At 44.6% G+C, this 24,250-nt stretch overlaps 1 protein-coding gene across 19 annotated transcripts in view; it reads left to right on the top strand.

Moving 5' to 3' along the window:
• Window positions 1-24,250, top strand: part of NFIA (nuclear factor I A) — a 349,636-nt gene that overhangs the window by 261,760 nt on the left and 63,626 nt on the right. For all 19 annotated transcript variants that reach the window (XM_021542504.3, XM_021542512.3, XM_021542543.3 and 16 more), the window contains 2 exons: window positions 7,100-7,217; window positions 9,543-9,670. In XM_021542504.3, coding sequence (XP_021398179.1) covers window positions 7,100-7,217; window positions 9,543-9,670 — 246 coding nt within the window. The remainder of the gene's footprint in view (window positions 1-7,099; window positions 7,218-9,542; window positions 9,671-24,250) is intronic.

Raw genomic sequence — 24,250 nt, 5'->3', positions numbered from 1 at the left:
CAGGATTTGTGTTTTGTCACTTCATTTCACTGTGACAGCGAGAGGCTTTTGAAGCCCAAAGGGTTCACCCTCCCCCTCTGCAAGGCATCCCATTTCCCCACAGCCTTATCTTGGCTGGAGGAGCCCTGCACAGCAGAGCTGCTTCTGGACTCTGTCAGCCCTGCTCCATGTGTGCACTTTTCCTAGGAAAGTGCCCCACTCCTGGCTGGAGCCTTCCCAGCCTCCCCCAGAGCTTGGCACTGACCTCGTGAGCATCGTGTTTCAAGCTTATTCATTTTCCCTGATATTTTATTGTAACTAAACTGAAACACTGGGTATCAGAAATCCTAGCACTCAGCATGTTTTGCAAATTCTGAGCTGTGTCTGAGATGTTCCCTCTGCTTCCAGTTGACGTGCACCACCTTCAAGGATGAGGCACCTGCATGCAGGAAGACCATGGACTTTATTAGAGATAGGAAAGAAGGTTATGGTGGGAAAAATACAAAGATTCAGCTTTTATCTGTTCCAGACACGGGAGTTTGCACTGTTTTTCATGGGCTCTTTAATAATCCTGGGAGGTCAAGACCTCAGTTTTATATCCTGTCTACAAGCCAGCACCTCTACCAAAAATAGTGTCCCCAAAGCATATCGGGATATCACTTCAGAACTGACTCAGAGGGAAGAGTGCCAGCAACTGATTTAGCTACACTGCTTTTGATAGCACCCTGGATTTTCCTTGGAGATGCCCCAGACATGTACTGACCAGCCTTAACCTTGTTTACTTTATGAGGTCTGAGAAGCCCACAGCCTGATATGCCCTGGCTACCCAGTAGGATATGTTTAGTGTCAAGTCTAGCAGCACATTCCCAGAAAACTCAGTATTAACTCACATGCTCATATTCAAAGAATTGTTTAACATAACAGAGCAACAAGGAAATTGCTGCATATTTGCCTAAATTGGTAAGCAAGGTCTTTTAAAGTTAATATAACCCTCTCTGGGTTGTCTGCATGTTCCTGTGTCCTGATTTGAGACCAGTCCTCTTTCCAAAAAGGTCATCTTGTGTATGCCTACTGTTATTTTTCTTTCTATGCTTGCTTTTGGTAATGCAATGATAGAAATAAGTGATTTTCCCCAGTTTTAACTGGCCTGCAGCAGCTGTTATCCAAAATTAATCTTACAAAATATTGTGGATAGCAATTATTTGCCGGTTTATTTAGTAAAGTTCCCAGAGGTCCACATGACAAGGAGTCTCAAGTAAGAGGCAGTTGTCTCCATCATGCAAATTTGGGGAATGAATTAATCAAGTGAAAGGTCAGCTGTTTCTGTTATCTATCTTGCCTATCAGTGCTGATGATCACACTTTCTGTGAGCTATTGAACAAGTCTAGACTGTGTTGGTAACAGAAAGTTGCTTTCTTCAGTCCTATAGATGCAGATTTTCTTTCGAAATGCTGCCCAGCTGCTGAGTCTTGCAGAGCCTAGTAAAACAGAGAAAAGAGATCATAGATGTGCATCTGAAAAAACAAAGACTCCTCTCCAGCCCGTCTGATGTGGGTGTTGCAGCTCATGCTGTCAGTTCTCCTCCATTATTAGCAGGCAGAGGGTGTGAGCTCCTCTCTGAGTGTTGTCTGTCACCCCAGATACTGGGGAGACCCATCCAGATAACAGAGGCTTCATTCTTCCCTCTCTGGAGAGCTCTGTGCTGACAACAAAAGGCTCAGAGGCAGAGGAGTCGGGGATGGACGGGTTTGGGAGCTGACAGCCAGCTGTTGGCCAAGTGAAACCTCCTCCTTTTCTCCCCTTGTCAGGAAAATATTCCACTGGCTGTGGGCAGCCATCTCAGGGCATGGAGGAGACCCTCTGCAGAAGGTGCTGCAGGGCTCTGGTGCCAAGTGTCCCCTTCCCTTGGCAAGGGCAAGGGAGAAAGGCACAGGGAATGCATCCCCCCCTTGGCTTTGAGTCTGCACCATGTGCAAGGAGAGCTGCTGGGAAGATCTCCTCCCTCAGAGGTCATTCAAGCAGCCAGATAAACTGCACTGCCCAGGATGTGAAGAAAGATTTAGGATTTATGAACATCGGCTAGAGCCAAATCAAACATATTTGTTTGGTGGTGTGTTATTTGTCAAAATGACATCATTCTTCGTGCTGATAAACAAGGGAATTCTGACTGCACCCTGGCCTGAAAATGCCACACGTTGGGTTCAACGTGTGCTGTGTGCAGTGAGGAGCACTGGGGGGGACTTCTAATCCTTCTGCTGAGCCTGTGGCACCACAGGCACACACACTTGCTCACTGCTCCTGTGCACACACAGCAATGGTCCAGCTAATTATCCCTGAAACACTCAGACTAATGCCATGGGTGTGGACAGGACATTTGGGGAAGCTCAGGATCCTGCATCCACACTGATGCAGCGAGTGCCAGGCTTGGGGATGGAGCTTTGGGGATGCAGAAAGGGGCTGAAGGGTCCTTGCCATGAGGGCAAGGGCAGGGATGGAGAGGCACTGCCAGCACTCCAGAATGGAAACACAGCCTCCTCATCCCTCTCATCCAGCTTTTCCCACAGGGAAAGAGAATCCCAGCATGTCCTGGCAAGGCGTGGGGTGCCCTGGCACTTGTGGAGGGGCTGGGCTGGGCAGTGGAGGCCTTTTTGTAGCCCGGGAGAGGCTTTTCTCCTCCTCACAGACACGTGTGTGCAGCTGGGGAGTGCTAAACCTGCTCTCCCTGAGCTGCAGCCTGTGTGTTTTCTGCTATACTAAGCACTACACTAGTGAAGGCAGTTAAAGTCAGCAGCATGAAAATTAACATTTTAAAAGATACTCTATATTCCTTAGGAAAGCACTGCTATCCAAAACTCTCTGTGTGGGCTTGGGTATGAGAGGGAGAAAAAAAGATTATAATAAAAAATAGACTGCAGGCATAGAGTGAACAGTTGCCGTGACCTTGCCTTTTGTATGCCATTACACAATTCAATGGCAGTCCACTCAAACCTTGCTCTCGATCAATATCCTATTAAAGCAGCACAAAAAGTCTCTATAAACTTAGTGGTTAGCTATGTTTATAAATGGAACTCAGCATAATTAGATGGTCAATAGCAGGCTGTACTTGTAATTTTAAAATGAACATCACACATTTCATATCTGTTGTATTCGGTGGAACCTCTTTGAATCTAATGATACAGTCTGGAGCAAACAAAGGCCTTGCAAAAAAAAAAAAAAAATCCAGCTCCCCTTTCCTCCCAGCAGCAGCAGCAGCACAGTGTGTTTCCCTTTGTTTATGGAGTCACAACACAGGAAAAAGTTTATTAGTCAAATGTCATGTTTCTCCCATTTAACCTTAAACACATTATCACTTCACTGCAGTGTTACACATGTAATGATCTTAGTCACATCCCAGGACCTCTGTAAAAATAAATACATACAAATGGGGAAAAAAAAGGAGAGGCTAAATATTAACGTGGCTTAAAGAAAGTGCCATATTCCAAAGGAGACAAATGCCAGCCTGGCTGGTTTTATTTAGTGTGTTTCCTGTTCTGTAATTCAGTAATTTTTTCAAAATAAATATTGCAGTTGGGTTAAGTAAGAGGGCTTTTTCTTAATTTCTTCATTATTTTTCTTGACATTTCGGATGAGGAGCTGAGCTGGAAGGGAGCAGGCTGTGGGAGCAGGGTGATGCTGCCCTGCATCCCAGGAGTAGAAAAGTGTCAGGCAGAGGCACCACCCTTCCTCCTCCTCCTGTTTGGGCAAACCAGCTCCTCTTGCTCCTCTGAGGGTGTCCCAGGTGCACAGGGAATTTTTGTGATGCCAGCAGCTGAAATAGGGGCTCCAGGATTGGGGTGGGGCAAGAGGGATCCTTCCCTCTCAACCCCTTCCAGCTCACAGCCCTGGGTCAGGCAGCATCTTGAGATTCTTGCTTTGAGTCACAGTTGCAGTTTCTGACATCCTTTCCCATTTGGGGGATGTTCCTGAGCTGTCAGGAGGTCACTTTGCTGCAGAGCATTTCTTACAGGGGTAATGGTGTGGTTTAGATGTCGTTGCCTGGGGTTTGTGAGGCTGCAGCTCCCACCACTCTGCTCCATGTGGGGCTGGAGCGTGTTCCTGGGGAGTAGGAACAGGGGTAGGGAGGTTTTGTGGTGGATTGCCACATGCTGCAAGGAACAGGTTTGGTTTAGACAGTGTTTTTTCAGTTTAGACAGGGTTTTTTAGTTTAGACAGGGTTTTTTAGTTTAGACAAGAGTTTTGCCACAGTTTGCACCACTTTGTCCCTTTGCATCTATCCCAGGATGGTTTGAGTTGGAAGGGACCTTAAAGCTCATCTCATTCCTGCAGGGACACCTGCCACTGTCCCAGGCTGCTCCAGCCTGGCCTTGGACACTCCCAGGGATGGGGCAGCCACAGCTCCAGCACCCTGTTGTGATTTATGGCAGCGAATGCAATAACTGCAAGCAAAGGTACAAATAGGCTTTGGTGGAAGAGAGACACTGTCAGAAAGGCAGGAGCAAAGATTTTGGAGCAGCTTAGCCCTGTGCAGCCTGTGCCACAGCACTTCTGTGGCCAGAGACCTTGAGCTGATGGTGGCAGGGTGGTGGCTCCTGTGCAAGGACTGCCACAGGGTTCAGGTGCTGGCTCCCACAGCCCAGCCAGGCACTTGAACCTCTGCTGGTGTCTATTAGAGGTGATTTTTGTTCTTTAACCCTCTGGTTTCAAACTGGCATTTGACTGTGGTGAGGTGGTTTTGGCCAGTGACCAGCAGAGCACCCTAAGTGTTTGCTACCCAGGCAGCAGCCCCAGTGGGATCAGCCTTTTCTGCTTTGCACCGAGTTCACACAGCATCAGCAATACCTTGTTCCTACCCTACCCCTGCTCTGAACACACATTCCTTTTTTCTATAGGGCTAACTCAAGAAATATCCAGGATCTGGGGAAAGGGCAATAAAAAGGGCAGGGGGAAAGAAAGAAGGGAAGTGTTGCCACATACCAGTTTTTCTTTCTTATCTCTGTGGAATAAAACTGTTTCATAAATCTGGCAATGTCCAGGAAGTTCATTGTGCCTCGGAAAGAAACAGTGCTTTAATTCAGTGCTTGCCTTTTTATGTTCCTGTTTGGAAAACTGTGTGCTTAACCTGTAAGATGGGGAGGCAGAGAGTGCAGAGGAGTTGCTCAGGAAAGGGTTTGCAGAGCACAAATCTGTTTGGCAAGGAAGTTGCTGAAAACTGTGGAGTAGATGCTGCAGAGAGTACCTTTATGATTGATTTCCATTCAAGTCAGACTGACTGCAGTGTGGTCATTTTTCTAACCCATAACTGCACACACTGCAGCAGTCTGCTATCTGCAGGGTGTCTGAATTATAGCAGTCCATGTCCCTGTTACCTTTTACACAAATTACTTACACCGGTTTCTTTTTCCATGCAAATTCATCAGTTTTACAGCCTCTTGTAGCTGCTGTCAGGAAACTGTTGCAGAAAGCACAAATTGATAAAACGAGTTAATTTTACTGTGCTTAATTTTTCTTTCCCTCTGTTAACACACCCTCTCATATACCCAGTGTGCAGGAAGCATATGATAGTTAAGAGAAGATAACAAAGGATTTGAGTGTTCTTGTCATAAATTACTTCCCAACTTAATTCCTTTTAATGACCATTCCAGATTTTGTCAAGTTTTAATGGCGTTGTGCATTTTCCGTCCCCGGCTTTTAAAAGTCCGTGGCTATCCAGGCTGTTCCCTTTCTGTCTCAATGACGTTCTTAAAAGATCCTTGCCAAACAACAACTAATTGTCTTGTGGGGATGATGAGGCAGCTGCAAAGCTACATTATTCCTCTGTCAAATCTGACATTGTGAGCTCCTTAAGACTTGGGGTGAAACACTGGCCCCGTTACAGTCAGTGGCAGCACTCCCAGCCCAGACATGTTAGCTGGGTGATAGGAGCTATCCTGTCTTCATTTCCTCACTCCTTCCCCGTTGGACTGAAAGATTTTTTCATGTTTGAAATTGGGCCAGAATCTCAGACCAAAGATTAAACTTGGCTCAGCATCCCTGTGTGGCACTGAGACTGCTTCGCCTTTGTGGCTGCGAATCAGGGCTCTCAGACAATACAGCCCAGGCCAAGCTGGTGCATTTCATTGTGCAGGACGTCCTTTTTCAGAGGGCTCTGAAATGGGAGAGAAACTCAGGATCTGTGATTGCCAGCCCCCGAAGTTGTATTGTCCTGTAAATAGCACTGGAACAGCCACAGTGGACACGGTGCCATTTGCTGTATTAGTGGCATTTCGGCAAGAAATCCTTTCTCTGCTGACTTCAACGTTAAGCTGCTCTGTTCCTTGTCTGCTCCCAGAAGAGTACAGCACATGGAGTTCATGGCTTGTGCCTGCAGTTTTCAGGGTGTGTAGGAATCCGTGACGTTTAATGTGAAACCAAATATACAGGACAAGGAAATTGCAGGGATTCGTATCCCCTGCAATCAAAATTTCAGTACTGGGTAAGGTGATGAGGTGAAGAGTGGAAGGTCACCGCTAGATAAAACTTTTGGGGAGTCGTGTGTCTCTAGTTCTGATTTAGCTTTGATTTAGCTGGAAAAGAGGCCAGAGGAAAGCTCAGATGCTCTTAGTCAGAAAAGAATTCACGTTTCTCATCTGCTTTTTTAACCTCTGTGCCTGTGGCTGTATATCACACGTACCCCAGAGGTTCTGAGGTGTGTATTTCCCTGCCTATGCTGCTTATAGATCCTGCCAGGCACTCTACAGGGATGATGCAGCCTATCTGTAACCATGCCAATAGAGACAACATGGTCCTAAAAGCACCAGGTTTCATTAAATGTTAGAATGACATTAATAGAAAATCAGTGCTTAGAGAAAGTCATGCCATAATTGTTTAATTTTAAAAAATAATAATAACATCTTTGGAGGAATGTTAGAGAGATTCTATGTCACGGAACATTGTATTCTTGATAAAATTTCCATCTTCTTGATTGCAATGCCAGGTACCATTAGCATTTCCTAATTTCCACATCCCACCTGTTCCCATCGTGAAACTAAACACACCCATGAGAAAGAAGAAAGTGATTTTGAAGTGCAATTCATGCCATATTCACATGACTTACTGACTGCAATCTCTTTTGTTTCCCCAGCACCGATAGCTGCAGGAACAGGCCCTAATTTCTCCCTCTCAGATTTGGAAAGTTCTTCATACTACAGCATGAGCCCAGGAGCAATGAGGAGGTCTTTACCTAGCACATCCTCTACCAGGTAATTTAATCTCTGCCTACTACCAGGTTCCTTGGAAACTCAGGCCAGCATCATTACTCATCTGGGGAAGTAACCATTAAATTCTCTGACAAGCTGTTTGGGGGCCTCACGATGTGGAGCTGTTTCAGATTCAGAGAGTTGAATGTTCAGCTGGATTACAGGGAAGTTCTTTTTGTGTGTACAAGCCTCTAAGAAAAACTGCTGCATGGACTTGTGTAGCTTCTGGTTGTATCTGGGTGTAGCAGGAGAAGTTCCACTGGAATTGTTGAGTTTCAGCTTGTGGCAGAAGAGAACTTGGAGCATAATAAGATGCAGGGAAAGTCTTAAGATAGACTTACATGTATTCTTTATTGTAAAAAGTGTTACCTGTGAGACTAAGACTGTTTTTGGATCTTAGTCTATAAAGCATTTAGTTTTTGTAAAGCATTTAGAAGTTTGTGACTCAGCCTTTGGAAAACCAAATTGCTAATGCAGATGACTGCCCCATCTGATTTTGATTTCGACTTAGATGCCAACTATCAAACAAGGATATTTTTTATTTTTTACCTTTAATCATCCATGAGATTAGATTTATAAACAAGCTCAGTCACTCGAGTAGTCTTGAACACTATTAAGGAACCAGATTGATTTTTTTCCCCCACAGCCAAAATAGATCACTTATTTTAAAGACATGACAAGAAAGTCTAACTCCTGCCTAACGCTCTTTTACATTTTTATCTCAGCCTGCAGTGCCACCAGCTTTGCAGTGAGCAAGTGCACGTGTGAAAAATCTCTGTCGTTTGAATATAGCTGTTGTTTTTATTTTAAAAATAATAATCTTTAACGAGAGGCTCTTAGCAGTAACTTCTTACAGTTTGCAGTGATTGGAAGAACATTCTGTCTTGCACTTAGCGTGCACATTATGAAGCTCAGTGACTACAATTCCCATTACACATCAATTAAAAACTTTGTGCTGTTTCTTTCTTGCCTGTAAACTGTGTAGCCTACAGCACTCATCATTAGCACCATTCTCAGGTAGAATTTCCTGGTGACTCCAGAAGCAAAAGTGAGGTTATTAATGTTTCTTAAGAGCTCAGTTGTTGCTCTTCTATTCTTCTGCAAATAGCTACCACTGATAAGGAGCTAATTATAAACAGCATGGGTAGTTAATAACTTGGTAATATGTTTGTTTTCCTCTCATTAGGCTGTTCCCAGTCAGGAAAAAAAAAAATTCTTTAAATACACAGACTCAGCAGAATTATCAGGCGGTAATTATATTGTATGCACACAATTTCCCCTATTGACACATAACAATTCTCTAAATTAAGGAATGGCCAAACCTGCATTCCACACATGCCATAAGACTTATTCTTCCTGTTTCTCACCAACTGGTTTTGCACGCCCGCCAGCTCCTACCTGTGCAGAGCTTGGGGTGGGGAGGCTGCGAGCTCTAAACCAAGAGTGGAAGATTTTATGTCTGTTAAATCTGTTCCCCCTACACAGAGGAGCCTGTTCTTGAATGCCTTAAGTCTTAATAGAATACAGATTTGGGGGAGAAAAAAAAATGAGCTGGCCCAGCCTTGGAAAAGTACTTAGAAGAGAATTTCTCAGTAAGGTCCCCACACAGTCTGTACAACTCATTATGGAAAACAGAGCCAAGCTGGAGTGTCTTTGGCTCTGGGATCCTCTCCCTGCAGAACTGCTGGAGCCAGCGGCCACCAGAGACCACTCAAAGGGCTCTTCTGTGTCCTGAGCCTCTGGTGAGGGAGGTGTGATGTATCACAGGGGGATTCTTTAATGCTGACACTGGCCAGAGATACCCATTGGGGGCTTTCTGTGCTTGCTGGCACAGCTGCGGAGTCAAATGCTTCTTATTGTAGGATAACATGAACATTGAACCAAGAATGGATTCTTCCATCATTCACTTGCCTATGTTCCTTCTTATGGGACTGAGCTAATTGAAAAGATTGAAAATAAAAGTTTGAGCTGATAAACAATTTGCTTTCAGAATTAGCCATGAAAAAATCTGGCGGTGAAAATAAGTCTCGAGTGTCATCACCATATTCATTCAAACTGCAAGAACCATGAAATGCAGTTGAAATTCTTGCCTTTTTATTGACCTCTGCTTTGAAAATGTCCTAGTCTGAATCTGTGAAAGCCTAAATATCAGACTAACTTCTGGCCAAACTGGTGGGTGTTTAGGGGTTTGGCCTGTGAAACGTTGTTTTGTAGCCTCACCAAAGCGCCCCAAATCTGTCCCACCTTGAGTTATTCTCCAGCACGTCCCAACAGCAGTGCCTTGGTTCCTCTTCCATGCCTTCATTGTGTGTTTTTTTGCATGCTCAGCTCCACAAAGCGTCTCAAGTCTGTGGAGGATGAGATGGACAGCCCTGGGGAGGAGCCGTTCTACACAAGCCAAGGGCGCTCTCCGGGCAGCGGCAGCCAGTCCAGCGGATGGCATGAAGTGGAGCCAGGTAAGCCCCGGCTCCCAGAGCCCCAGAACATCATCTCCACTTGCTCTGTTTGGTTATCAGAATTGCTGTGCTAGAGAGGTGACCAGTTCTAGACGTCTCGTCACTTCCGAGAAACGGCCTCATGAAAATATGGCAGTGGTTCTATTGCTCCTGCAGCTGTGAATGTTTCTGTAGTGTGTCACTCCTGTGTTTTGGCCAAATATCTGAAGTATTTAAATAATGCAGCAGAAGATAGGCGGTCTTTTTCTGTCAAATTGTCCAGATTCAGTTCTGGGATAGCTTTTTCTAGCAAAAATCAGTACCTGTCTGGGCTGTGCTCCATCAGTTATGCTGCTTAAATAAATATCCCTAAACTTATATAAGGTAGAAGGACTTTTCAAGCATTATGCAACACTTGAGATCACTTAGTAATGACTTTTAAGAGACTTACAGAAGGAGTTGTTTTATTAATCTGTAATGCTGTGAAGTGTGATTGGAGGCTTCATATCAAAATAGATATCACTGCCTGTTACACTTCAGAACGTTGAGGAAGCTCTTTGGCCTCTTTCAGTTAATTTTTGTGTGTGATCTTTCCTGTTGATCATTTTTTGGGTTATGTTATGTTACATACCTAACTGTCCATTGATCACTTATACTGAGATCATCTGGGTGCTTAATACTATTGGAAATATTTTTTTTGTGGGTCAGTGCTATGTGCACAGGTGAAGTTAATGCTTCAGTGTTGCTTACAGCTAAATAATCAAGTATTTATTGCCAATAAAAATAACAGAAGTCTTACTTGTTAGAGGAAGGCAAGCAGTGCCTCCCAGGGTTTGGGAAGGTCCTTTAAAAATGCAAAGGATCTTTTGCAATGCGTATTTTTTGTCTTTCTTGTTCGTCTGGATTTAAAATAGTATGGGTTTGGTTTGTTTGGAAAAAACACATGCTTGTCCAGGGCACTGTGTATAATGAACTATACAGCACAGAAAAGTAAATTCGACCTGTGCAGCATTAAAATCAGTTCTGTGGGCACTTGGCCAGCCACCTATATCCTTCATCATGTAGGAAACATACCCACAGCTTCCTCTGGAGACCCTGTCAAACAGCTGTCCTTTACAGCATGCCCAGAAAGTCACCAAATTTGGGCTATTCCAGACTGGGAGGAGACTGATTCCTGTGCCTGGGAGCCCTTGGAGGATCCCCTGCCAGCTGCCCTCTCTCCTCTAATGAGGAGGAGCCAGCTTGTGGGCCCTTATTGACTGCAGATGTGGCACTTTGGCAGGAGGAGAGGGTGGACCTGCAGGCAGACAAGTGCCAGGCTCCCCGTGACTGCCTTGCCACCGCTGTCCCCAGGGCTCTGGTGTTTGCTCCGAGGTGTCCTGCTCCCAGGCACCAGGGGCTGTCCCCTCCATCAGCTCCAGGCTCCAGATGATGCAAGGCAGAGCTTCACCTTGCGCTAAACCTCTGCTCACCGGCCAGCAGAAACGCGGACAAAAGCTGGGCTCGAAGGGAGGGATCCCAGCCTGCTCTGCAGACACAGATGGCTGAAAAGTGATGGGGTCACTGCTTCTGCATCACTGCCAGGCTGGGGGACAGCTCCCCCCAAAGTTTGGGGTGCTCGTTGTTAATGACAAATGTTCTCCATTTGTGCAGCGGCCAGAGGTTGGCTATTAATTCTAACATTATTCATGTGGTTTTCCCCACGTGTGGTCATTACTTCTGGCTCATCCAAGCCCTGGCTTGATGGTGGCACTGAGCTGCTGAGCTGGGCAAGGGAAGTACCCAAAGCCTTACACCTCCAAAGCACCTCTGCTGCTCTTGGCACCACTGGGTGCCCATCGTGAGGAAGCACAGCTGCCTGTGTCAAACTTCCCGAGGTGCTCAGAAAGGCAAGAACAAGTCAGACAAGAGAAGGTTCTTCCTTCCTCATGACCTTCCTCACTTATTGTAGAAAAATCCCAGATTCTGCTTAGCCTTGCCTGTAAAATGGCAGAAAATCACCTTGCAGCATCAGGGACTGTAGCCAGGTACCAACTAGATATAGCTCACATTCACCAAGCCATCTATCACTGTCACAGCTGTGAAGAAAAAGAGCTTTCTTTATCCTGCCCACGTGGGATGCACTTCCAAGCCATCCTTGTGCTGTATCCACACAGCCCCACCCCAGTGCTTCTGCCATGGCTTTCCAGCAGCCTGTCCTCTGAATTCATTGCCTCAGCTTCTCTGTAAAACAGGGTCACTGCAAGAGCACGGCTGACAGAGGATTACCTGAAGAGCCACAGCTCATCAGTGGTGAAGGACAAAGCAGTGCTGAGTGTCCTTCCCTGCCAGGGCAGCAGTGGTGTGTCACTGGCCCGAGGTGCTCCCCCGAGGGACACTCCTGCTGTGGTCTCTGCACAGACATCACCCCTGGCTGTGACACTAATGTGAAGCCTTTTGTGTCTGACACGGGGGTTCCACCTCAACAAGTGTAAAATGCTTGAGGAGTCTTTAGTGGGGCATCTGCCTAGGAAATAATTTGGTCACCTGAAAGCTGTGCAAGTGATGCTAACATCCCAATTTAGGTGGGGGCTTTCCACAGCATTCCTCTCAGAGAGGGAGCTTTGGAGCCTGGACCAGTTTCAGATCCATCCTTTCCGATGTCTTTATTTCCAGAGAAAGGCCTTGCCATTTATTTAATCTACAATCAAAATGGTGGCACAGTTTTTAGCATACAGTAATCTCTGAGCTTTGGTGTTTTCTTTTTTTCTCGGTGAAATTTGCAGTAGAAGTTTAAAGACTAAACCCATCTTTTTGTTTAACTTGGCATTTCTTCCCTGCAGCTCATTTGAGCTGTGTGGGATAACACAGGTATCAGCAGAGCAGAATGGTGCTGTTTCAGAAGACAGGCTGAGGTTTTATCCCGTGCTGGCAGAGTAGTGCAAGCCAGGTTTCCAAACTCCATAATTAAACCCTATCCTTTGGGTTACTGGCCAAACAACAGGAGGAGGAAATCAGACCAAGGAAAGGAAGCTTAGACTTGTCTGTGGGATGGCTGCTCTGGCTGGGAAGGAAAGTTCAGAGAGGAGCCAGCAGCCAACCTCCCAGCCCAGTAGGATCCACACCAAAGATAATAATACATCCTTTGCCTTTATTGCCTTTGAGTAGATTGCTTCCTCACAGGAGATTTAGATTTATGCAGAGATAGCTTCTTGGCCTATATGCCTTGACAGGTTTATGGGAGTGAGAGGATGAATATTCCATCTCTGTGTGTTGCATCTGCTTCATTTGAGGTGTGCACATGAGAAAGAGGGGAGACTCAAACCCTGGAGCAGGTGTGAAGCACACACGTGCTCGTGGCACAGGCACTGGGAGAGGGTGGTAGTGAAAGGTGTGGCCTGGGACAGTGCAGGGAAATCAGGGCTGTGCGAGAAGGAGATGGAAGAAATGAACTTCAAAGAGAGCAAAACGTAGAAGAGAAAGGGAAAAGGAGAAGAGAAGCTTTAGACCATACAGAAGGGGAAAAGAACAAATGCCAGGAAAAGAAAGATTTGACTTCCTAGAAAGGAAATACGAAATGGAATATGTGAACTCCTCTTAGAGAAAGAGAGCACTCCAGGCAGAGGGTTATTTACCGCCAGCCGTGACTAGTCGCTCTACATCTGTCTCCATTCTTTTCTCTTGAACAAATTCCCTTTTTGGATACTTTTCTTCCTGCTTTGCTTCCCTGTGATTGCCCCTGTAAGTGGTCTTTGGAGGGCAGGCTGTATGCTCAGAACATATGTGCAAACTGGCCGGAGAACAGAAGAGGACAAAACCACTCTGTGTGCTATTTAGATTAGGCAGTGGATGCTTCCCCTGTGCCTACTCCTGTGTGCAGGATACAGGCTGCACCTACTGTCCATCCACAGCCCTCCCTCTGAGCTTTCACTTGCTCTGCTGAGGCACCCTGATGTCTGTCTCACGTGGAGACTTTGCTGGGTGTAATCCTCCGTGCTTCACCCACCTGGCTGGAGATCCTGCAGGCTTCGCCCACCAGCAGCACGACCTCTCCATTCGTGGCACATCGGGCTGGCAGGGATGAGCAAAGGACTCAGCTTGGTTTATTTTACAGATATTTCCTGCGATCGAGGGTGCAGCACTCTCCTTGTACGTCAGGTGTGACAGCCAAAGCAAACCCCAGCATTAATCCCATCTTCCTTGTGCTGTACTCCTTGAGTCTTACATCCATTTACCTGCACTCGAAAGCTCCTGGGGAGCTCTCCGACCTAAAAAGGCTGGAGTCTGCCAGAAAAGATGAATTTCCTTTCACAACAGGAAGGCTTAGGAAGTAAAACAAAGCAGACATGTAGTAAATTACTTCTGCTTTTCAAATACCTTTTGCGGTATCCTCCTTACCATTACTTTATCTCAGCACTTTCAGTACATAACTCTTGTTAACTGAGAAGAAGGGCAAGAGAGGATAAAGATGATGTTAGTAGGAAAATAAGGCAGCATCACACTGGCTTTGAACTCCTGCACAAAGCTGGCCTGTGTTCAGTTCTGTGGCAGCTCTGCTTGTAATGGGGGTAAGCCATAATTACAGGTATATGTTCTTTAATTCCACAATAAGCAAACATTGAGTTCATGTACATGTGTATTCCTCTTATGCATTTTTTTTTAATGGATTCTCTTGATCCAGTCCAGGAGTAATGTTCACATTGTGCTCCCTCAGTCATTTTGTGGAACATATGGATGGTATTTGCCAAGTCTGCTTCCAGTGTGTTTCTACAGCATGGCGTGGAAAGAAATGTTTAAGATGCAAATTCAGAGTATCCTGTTGGATTCTTTACCTAGGTATTCTACTTGTTTCTTTACTTGGATCTTCTGCTTTATTCTTAGATCGTCTACTTGTATTTCCACATGATAGTTTAGTCCCTAGAGGACAGTCATCCCAGGAAAGGTATCTGTTTGAACTCCTTGCACTTCTTGAGGTATCTGAAGAGACAAACAGCTCTGCTTTGGTTGTGGCCTTGATCAACTTGGTTTGCAAAATGGCTGGAGCTCAGTGGTCCTTTTTCCACTGAGAGACTGGTGTGGCCGTTCATGTATGGACATCCCCTTGCCCCAGCTCCACCCTGGGTGTTCTGCTCCCATTATGCTGTGCCGGGCCTGTGTGTGTCTTCACCTGAAAACTCCAGACTTTCAGTGCAGAAACCTTTAGGAAGTAGTAATACCTTTTGCACTGCATGGCTGATAGACACATCCACAGTTCTAGGGGCTTGTGAGGTTGATGATTTCACATGAACCTGCAGAAAGCTGTCAGACTGCTGGATTCATCTGTGGTGGTGATGATGTTTTTAAAGTCAGCCTCGTGACTGCTCACTAAACCACCCGGGCTACTGCTGCCTGTTCTCATGCCACCATCTATGGGACTGTCTGAAAACAGTTTCTGAGGAATTTCTGTTCAACTGAGGAACTGAGATCTTATTTTGGAGTATTTCCCTTGCAGTGTCAGTGACCCCTAACTTAATGGGTGCCGTGCCTCTCCCTATGGCTGGTTATGGAACAACCACGTGCAGGCAGCCCGTCCAGAACTTGTTTCAATAATGCTTTTCTTAAATCTGGCATGGGCTTTCTCCTCAGTATGCAAGAAATCTTCTCCATGTTTACTGAGAAACTTTTATTTATGCCATATGCATCAGAAAAGCTCATTCAGGCATAGTTCAGATGACCACAAAAGTTTGTTTTCAATGTCTGTTCGGAATTACATCTTGGAAATTCGAGAGAAAGTGCTATAATGGAGATCCTAGATAGTTTTCTTTATGCCCTAAGCACAGTTGTTGCCTGGCACTGCCTGGAAGATAAAATTTTATGTGTGGTGTGTCCCAGAATCAGTGATGCAGAGTGTGTCTGATCTGTCCTCAGGCAAAAGGTCTGTGGGCTCATCAAAGGCCTTGACATCGTGCACTAACTCAGAGCCCAGAGAAGTTTTCAATGATTGTGCTGCATTACTGCCAAAGATTCAAGGGGCTGACTGCAGAAAAAATATGATTAAAAACATGAGAAACATGTATTATACAAAATAAGGAATAAAAAAGGAATCCCTTTTCACTGGGAAAACATTAAACTTCAAACCTGGAGTGTTCAATGTCAAATAATTCTCTGGCACTACTTTTCAGTGAATTGCTGTAGTGGGCAGTTTTCACTGGGTCATAACTAGACTCAGGAATTTCATGATCTTAATTAAAATCCTTGAGCTGAACTTTTTGGATACTCATAGGCCTAGAGAAGAAAGACAAAGCCTAGGTAACATCACTTTTCCTTAGACCAGAGGAGGTCTACATCCAGGATCTCTGCCAATTGTATTTACTCAGTATTTCCCAGATGTGACTTTGAATTGCCCTCTGGTTCTCAGTGTGTGAGGTCAGGCAGTCCCAGACTGTTCTGCCTGTACCTGCCTGGTGCAGCAGCTTCATTACACACCTCAGCACATCTCCCAGCAGGCACCAGTGCCATTTTTTCCTCCATTGAACTTAACACCTAAAGACAGTGGGAACATTTCACACAGAATGGTTCAGGCTGGAAGGGACCACAGTGGGGTCATCTGGTCCCACCTCCCTGCTCAAGCAGGGTCATCCCAGAGCACAGGGCACAGTCTTGAGTATTTCCAGTGAGGGAGACTCCACACCCTCTCTGGGCATCCTGCTCAGGAAAGAAGTTGTTCCTCACGTTCAGGACGAACTTTGTTCTTTAACATGGAATTCAGCAAGGCCCCACATGCAGGCAGCCAGCTAAAAAGCTGACCAGGTAGATTCCTGAAGTGACACGCATGATGGGAACACGCTTCAAGGAGCTCCAGCAGCTGTAGGATACAGAGCTTTCCTTAAATGTATTTTTTTTTCATAGAGTCCATGTGTTGCCATATCCCTGCTCTCTGTATTACAGTATCCCATCAAAACACAAGCTGCCCAGTGGTTTTCAAGAACATAAGAATTTTCTTTTCTTCTAAGAGCAATAACACTTATCAACTTCTACTGAAATACCATATCAGCTCCTTGTCACTGGCAGTCTACAGTTCCTGCCGCTAAAAGTTTAATGCATTTACAGGAGCACTTAGGCATCAAGACTTTGATATCACAATCTGTTAGTCACAGGTGCTACATGATAGGTTTGTGTTAGCACATTATAGATCTTTTATCAGATACTGCACAAAATGTGTGTGTTTCTCTGCCAGGCAATCAGAATCAGGCTGCTGCATAGCTGATGAGTTACTCACCAATACGAGTTGTTGTTTATTTTAAACAGAACTTTCCCAGAACTGCACCTTAATGGATAAGTTAAACTCTAATTGGTCAAGGCCAGTGAAGACCAGGAACTTAATGGAGCCAGGAAAAACGCAGCAGGTCCATGGTGGTGCTTTGAGCATTGTCAGTCTTTCACAGTGGCATTCGTCAAGTCGAGTGATTAACATTGCTCATTTGCCATCACAGACAGAGTCATTTTGACAGCAAATTACCACTGGATCAATAGCTCAGCTTGTCTTTGGCAATTCACGTAGTAGCATGAGACCTGTGACAGCATGCCATGCTGCTGGCAGTGCTGCCTCAAAACCATGGAAAGAAGTTGGAGGTAGGGGAAAAACTCACCAAAAAGTCAGTTCAGATTGAAAAGTTGGAGATGTTTTCACATCCCTCCCAGGCTCCTTTTATTTTTTCTTTTTCCAGACACTGGACAACACAAAAGAACTTGGCCTTGGGATTCAGCCTAAAGTGTACTTTCCATTTTTAATAAAATTAGTAATCCCATGCAAGTGTTGAAGCACATGCCACAGCTTTGCTGTAATCCCCTGAGGAAAACATCCCTTCAGCACGGTCCCGGAGAAGTCAGGCAGTCAGTCAGTGTTGTGGCTTCACTCCTTGCATCTAGTTCCAGATGTCAGGAAATGCATCATTTAAAAATGGAGATGGAGCTGTAGGAGTTCTGAGTTGAAAATGCAAAAAGAATTCTCCTGTAGTTATCAAATTAAAGCTGTTTTTGACTGGCCTGGTGCTAACATCACCCCTACATGCTGCTTGCACTGACCTCAGTGGCCAAGAGAAAAGCAGATCTTTTGTGCACTGGCACAGTGTAAGGTCACCTGAGGTCTTTCTGTCACTAGACATAATTCACATCACTTGCATCCTTTTTCAGACATATAGGAAGGATTTCCTGCATAGAAAACTATTCCCTGACAAAGGCTGGAGCAAAGCTTCCCAATGAGAACAGGATTGCTGGCATGGCAGTGCTGTGTTGGTCATCCATGGGCCTGACCTTCCTCAGACGATGCTGGTGGCCAAACAACATTTTGTTGCCACCCATGGTTGATCAGAGAATCAAAGAATCACAGCATGGTTTGGCTTGGAAGGGATCCCAAAGCCCATCCAGTCCCACCCTTCCCATCCATCCAGACACCTTCCACCATCCCAGGTTGCTCAGAACCCCATCCAGCCTAACCTTGGACACTTCCAGGGATGGGGAGTCCTCAACCTCTGCCCACAACAGCCCACAAAATGTAACTTAAAGCAAAGACAGTGATGTGTTTGGCTTCACTTTCAACACCAAGTGAAAACTCCCACCTTCCTTGGCACTGAGACAGAAGCAGACAATTTCCAGAGGTGAGCTCTGAAAGACAGAAGCTCTTCTGGATGACTGTGGCTGTGCATTTCTTGCCGATCTGGGGTCTGTCAAACCTGAATTCAAACCTGAATCTTTGTGAGCTCCAGACAGGTCTCTTCTGACCCAGAGATCCTTGAAGATCATCTGATAGGGCAGTATGGGGCTGTTTAGTTGCAAAATGACATTAAACACATTAAAAGTAGTCTTCCAAAAATTGAACTAGTTTTGTTGTTTGCTTCTGGGACCAATTCAGGATGTTGACTTGGATCTATAAACTCTCCTATAGATTAGATCTTGGTTGGGAAATGGACTACATTCCTTTCATGTGCTGTCTTAGCAGTTGAGATCAGCAGACTTGCTTTTTCTAATGTGTTTGGGAAGCAGAAGCAATATTTTATCTCCTGTGGTATGCTGCTGGTATAGAAATGTTCAGGCTTATTAATTCTTCAGGACACAGGAAAGTCTTCATCACCTGTGTAGGCAGTCATGGGAAAGGACCCACTGCAAAGACTCCATTGAACTCTTTCTCTTTTTTTTTTTTCTTTTTTTTTTTTTTTTGAAAGCAGCTGGAAAATATTAGTAATCTTCAGAGCCAATATACAGTACATATTGAGAGCCAGTAAATGATGCATATTATTGCAAATTCCTGTGCACTTCTGCATTTTATAAAACAGATAACTAAAATACTCACCTAGCCAGATAGGCTCCCCCAGGGATGCACATTTCCAAGCAGAGGACAAACCAAAACCACAGAACAGAACAAAATTAGCCAAACAGAATGGCTAAGTGTTTGAAACAAATGGTTTTAAGATTACTGTGTAAGGAGCGTGACCTCCTTTTGCATCAGTCAAGGCAACTGTGAAACTTTGTGAAAGAAGCTCACCACAAAACAGATGCCGGGCTATCTTAGGTAAATAAGTTACAAAAAATAATAATAAACCCCCCACACACACTTTTTACAAAGCACAGCTGTGTAAATATTGCATGAGACAGGGGAGAGGGGGAGAGATGTAGCATACACCCTTTTTTTTATGCAGAAGTTCTGCTCTGGGCACTGTTTATTAACATTCCCAGTACAACCATCACTCCAGTGCCTAGCACACAGTGCAGCTACTGTACTCCCTGCACATGTTTGATCTTGGCTTTAGAGGAGAAAACAGGCTTTATTTTAAAGGAAACATTTTCACCCAAAGATAAAAGGTGCAAGGAGAGGTGTTAGGAGACTGGGGGAATTAAGGATCATGGAATGCTTTGGGTTAGAAGGGACCTTTAAAAGCTCATCCCGTGGGCAGGGACACCTTCTGCTGTCCCAGGCTGCTCCAAGCCCCATCCACCCTGACCTTGGACACTTCCAGAAGACTGTACAGCACCAGGTACAGGAAGAAGACCAAATCTCATCTCTTTTTTTTCCATTCTCATTCCCACACCTTCTGCCACAGTGACTTTAGATATGCTCCTGCTTCTGCACCAGGTGAGGAGTAATTCTTAATTTCATTGTGCTGGATGCCAACTGCAATTTTCCTGCTTCTCAACTGCCAGGTACAGCACATTCCAACCTACAAAAATCTGCCCACAGAGAGGAACAAATGGCTCTTCTCAGCTAGACCAAAGGCTCACCTAGACAGGCAGTTTGCTGTCTCTGACAAGAGCTGGTGGTGGACACTTAAGGAGGGATAACAGTAGGAGAGGCATCCAGTGATGCTTTTCAGAGTACAGCCTCATGGATTTTGGCAGCAAACAGCTTGGTTTCACGAGCCAGAGGTTTTATTCACATCTTTGTGATTGACTGCCTTCAGTGAACTTTCCTTTCTGAGATGTGCTTTTAACCCATTCTTTATTTTGGCCTCCACAACATCTCATGGCAGAAAGTTCCAGTTTTACTCAGTGCTTCATGAGGAAGAACTACTTCTTTTGTCCATTGCCTGATCATTCTGCTGGATGCTTCTTAGTGGTTTTCTTTTCCTCTGCCAGAAGTAGTGAATAAATCATTCCCCAGTTACTTTCTTTACTTTCCTTTAAGTTAAGTGCTGCCCCAACACTTTGACCACAGCAGTCAGCGAGCACAGGGAAGCACAGAAATCCATCTCACAGCCTCTCAGCTCGGGTAACAATTTGGCTGAGTGGCTGCAGAGCCATCTTATACCTGCAGAAATGTCTGTGTGCTGTGGCAGCAACTGTGCTGTCCACCCAGAGTGAGTTTCCTGTGACTTCCACCGCAGAGCTCACAGTGTGAATGCAGTGACCCCCCAGACAGCCTAAAAAAGGGATGATGTTTTAAGTTCTCTTTCTATTTCCAGCTCCAAAGAAACTTAAATCCAGCATCAAGCACGGCTACAGCTCTGTTCTGGTTCCATCAGGGAAGAGCAGGAGATCCACAACATCCTCCACCTCTGCTTGTCCTCACCACTCCAGCACAGCCCTCCTGACATCATCCTTTCTGCTCTTCCCTTACATCAGTGCTCGCTGCTATTTTTAGTGTGATATACACCAAAAAGCATAACATAAGAGATCCTCTTGCTCAATTTAGCTGGAGAATTATAGGCTGTTTTACTGTTTTGTGTATAGTCTTCATTTGCCTCAATAGATTTGTGTGCAGATCTTCGAACCCTAAAAATCCAGACAAGTGAGGTGGTACCTGCAGCCCCAAGAGCAGCACTCTGGAGAAAAAAATGAGACTGTTTTATCTCAACAAGGGCTGGAGGCAAAGTCTTGGGTTCCACTTATAGGAGGGAAATCATTTTATTAAAAAAAAATGTAAGGATTTACAATCAATGAGATTTGAAAAATATAAATGTATGGATTATCTTTCTTCGCATTCAGTGTTTTATTGCAGCAGCCCACGTTTGTCTCCAGGAGTATTATCCATGATGCAGCACACTAATGCACTACCTTGCTCTGAACAGGAGAAAGCACTTTGGATCTAGTCCAGGTTTAACCCTGTCTTAGGGCTTGCTTTTACTTTTAAACAAAATAGCAGCAATTGGAAGTCAGGCATCATCCTGACTCTTCCTCGGAGCGTGGCCAATCCTACATGTGAGGAGCAGCTTTGAGGCAGAGGGTGATGCTCACTCCCACTTGGTTCATGACTCCTCTGCCTCTCTTTGCCCTTTCAGTCCCTCCAACCCATCTCTGTTTCCCATCTTTGAGTGAAATTCCCCCAACCACAGGTAACCTAAAGGTGCTCTGCAAGGAGCTGCTCCCAATATCTGACACCAGACTGATCCCTGAAAAGACCCGTCATCCAGGCAGAATTGCAAATTCTGGCTGTTTGGAGGTTTTAAAAATTAAAATATTCCCCCAAACAGCTGTATTTCTTACGCAAATCCCCCGCCAAATGGTACCTTGTAAGTATTAAAGAAACTGTTTGTCCTCTGTTATAAAATTATCATCTAGAAATCCATTAATTTGGGGTGGGGGGAAGGTTTGAAGAGGACAAAGCAGTCTTACAAACCACATTTCTCCCATGCCCTGTGAACTGTCGTGCTATTGTGATTTTACAGTGCTATTTCTCTACTTTTTCTGGGTTTTTGTCTTTAATGTTATGTGGATAACCCAGAACAAAAACTGACACTCAATTCTGAGTAAACAGTGGCAGTGACTGAATAGGAACTTGATGTCAAATATACAACCGCCCTGGGAAAGTCAAAATCCATTGCTTTCTCCTCTCTTCCAGTTGTGTCCTCTATAAGTGTATTATCCATAAAATTAGCAATTTAAAAAGGCATCAAAACATTATTTTTCATATTCATAGCGTCACTTTAAAAAAAAGAATGGTTAAAAATCGATTTGCTGGCCTCTTGGGGAAATGCTGTAATGTTTTTGGCTGTCTCCTACTTTCTGCTGCCAGCTAAAAGTACCATCTGGCTTGTTTAGGGCCCTTTTCCATATCAGGTGCTTCCAAAATTCTCCCCAACCAGAGGATTGTTTCGTTGGGTTGCTCTGCCTGCTGAGGCATGTGTCCTGGGCTGGGAATCCTACTGCTTCTGTTCCCTGCCATCTTGCTGACAGTGGTGTGTGTATGTTTGGGCACGGATCTTGCTGCCTCTCTCCCGAGGACATTTGCATCATTGTCAGCTGCACATATTAAATTGATATGCAGGGCTCAGAAAACACGTATCCCATCTTTTGTCCCTTTGTTTGTGCAATTGTTGTGGTTTTAATTCTTCTTTGACACCTGGAATATCACAAAGCTGCTGATAATCTGTTGGCTACTAAGGGAAATGACATTGATAGGAGGATAATGTGTGTCAGACTTATATCTCGATAATTGCAGACACACCCCGAACCCTCGCAGCCCGGGGAATGAATATCCCAAATCCATTATTAATTTGGAGAGTCGCATGTGGCAGTTGGCTGTGGTGTCATCCTCTCCCTGCAAGAGTCACTTGCAAGGGATTTTAAGGCAGTTTGGGTCGATTCTGCATGGCTCGGTCGATCTGTGCCTGTATGAGTCGTTTTTGGTGCGTCCTTGCTGCCATTTCGCGGCAGCTCGAGGAGCTGTGACAAAATGGGGTGGATGTCCTCACTTTTCACAGGAGGAAGGAAGGAAGGAAGGAAGGCAGCTCCCCACGTGCCTTCTCCTGCTCAGGAGCACCAACCCAAGCAGCTGAGAACTGATGTTGGGTACGTGGCACCAGTTGATGGTGACACCTCCTCCTCGGGACCTTTTGTTTCTCAAATTTACCAATTTCCTTGGAAATAGAAACACGGCCCTAAAGGATTTATGAGCAGATTTGAAGCACTGTAGTTGCAAAGTCCAGGCTTGATGTGATTGCTGGGGAACAGGAAGGGTGTTTTGCACTGCCGTAAGCTGTCTTGTCCTATTTCAAAAATGATCTGTGCCATACACTGCTGACTTTTCCTGTCCATCCATTAAAAAGTGAATTATGAAGAGTGCTGAGACAAACAGATAGGAGTTTAACCTTGTTAGTAAATATCAGGTAGCTGATATATACTGCTAGAATGTTACATCACAGCCTCGCTCTTCAATAGAAGTTTATGAAATTATCTTGTTACTATATAAACTGCCTTGGCTGGGTACATTCTTCCACAGGGTTATTGTTTGCTGGATGTTGGCACAGTAGCATGACTCCAAAGAGTCAGTTCACGATGTGGTGAATTTTAAAGACTTGGGAGATGGCCATATCTATTTTTCAGCAAAGGAATGAAAGCTTTTTTCCTTTTATATTTTTCTCCCCTCCCCTAAGGTATTAAAAGTTTCAAAACATGTGCTGAAATGAAAAGGAAATAATAACTAAAACCTGGATGGGAAGTAGTGCCTCAGAGTACTGACTTTATTTATTTGTTTGTTTCCCCCAAAATCTTAGTATTTCAACTACAAGTTAATATTTTAAATCAAATAAACCTGTTCTGTGAACTAGTAAGGTACTTGAACTATTATCACACATTATTCATTTATTTCTGTGTGAGTGCAATAAAAATTTTACAAGCTGTAATCTTGTTCTTTTAATAGAGAGAAAACTATGCAGAATATGTTGCTTAGAGTATTAGATAAGCTGCAGTATGTTAATCAAATATTTTCGTGATATGAGGGCAGTTGAGAAAACAGTACAATTTTTGCTAATGGCACTGGTAAGTAAACGGATCTATCATTACATTGTCATGAAAAGTGACATTGAGCAGAAACACCCTGCCAATCCCTAGAAGATAAGTATTTAATGTAATTAGACAGACACTGTCTCCTTTGTTGAACGTAGCATTAATCACCCAGAGAAGTCCAACTTTATATGAAATGGCTTTTTTCTGATATGTCTTTGTATTAGAAAGCTTCTCACTTGGTTTTGCCACGATGATATATTTGAAGAAATGACTGCAGCAGCTACATGGGTTTCCTCATGGCACATTTCTTGCTGTTCTGTGGTTTCCATAATATTTAATTCTTTTTTATTTAGCAGTGTTGCATTATATAGCTGTGACTTGTTCCTAAGTCTAGAAAGCTACATGCAATTGGAGCTGAACCTCTTT

Source organism: Lonchura striata, chromosome 9 (genome assembly GCF_046129695.1).
Source record: "Lonchura striata isolate bLonStr1 chromosome 9, bLonStr1.mat, whole genome shotgun sequence".
Lineage (NCBI taxonomy): Eukaryota > Metazoa > Chordata > Aves > Passeriformes > Estrildidae > Lonchura > Lonchura striata.
Note: the sequence above shows the minus strand (reverse complement) of the source record. Positions and strands in the feature narration are given on the sequence as shown.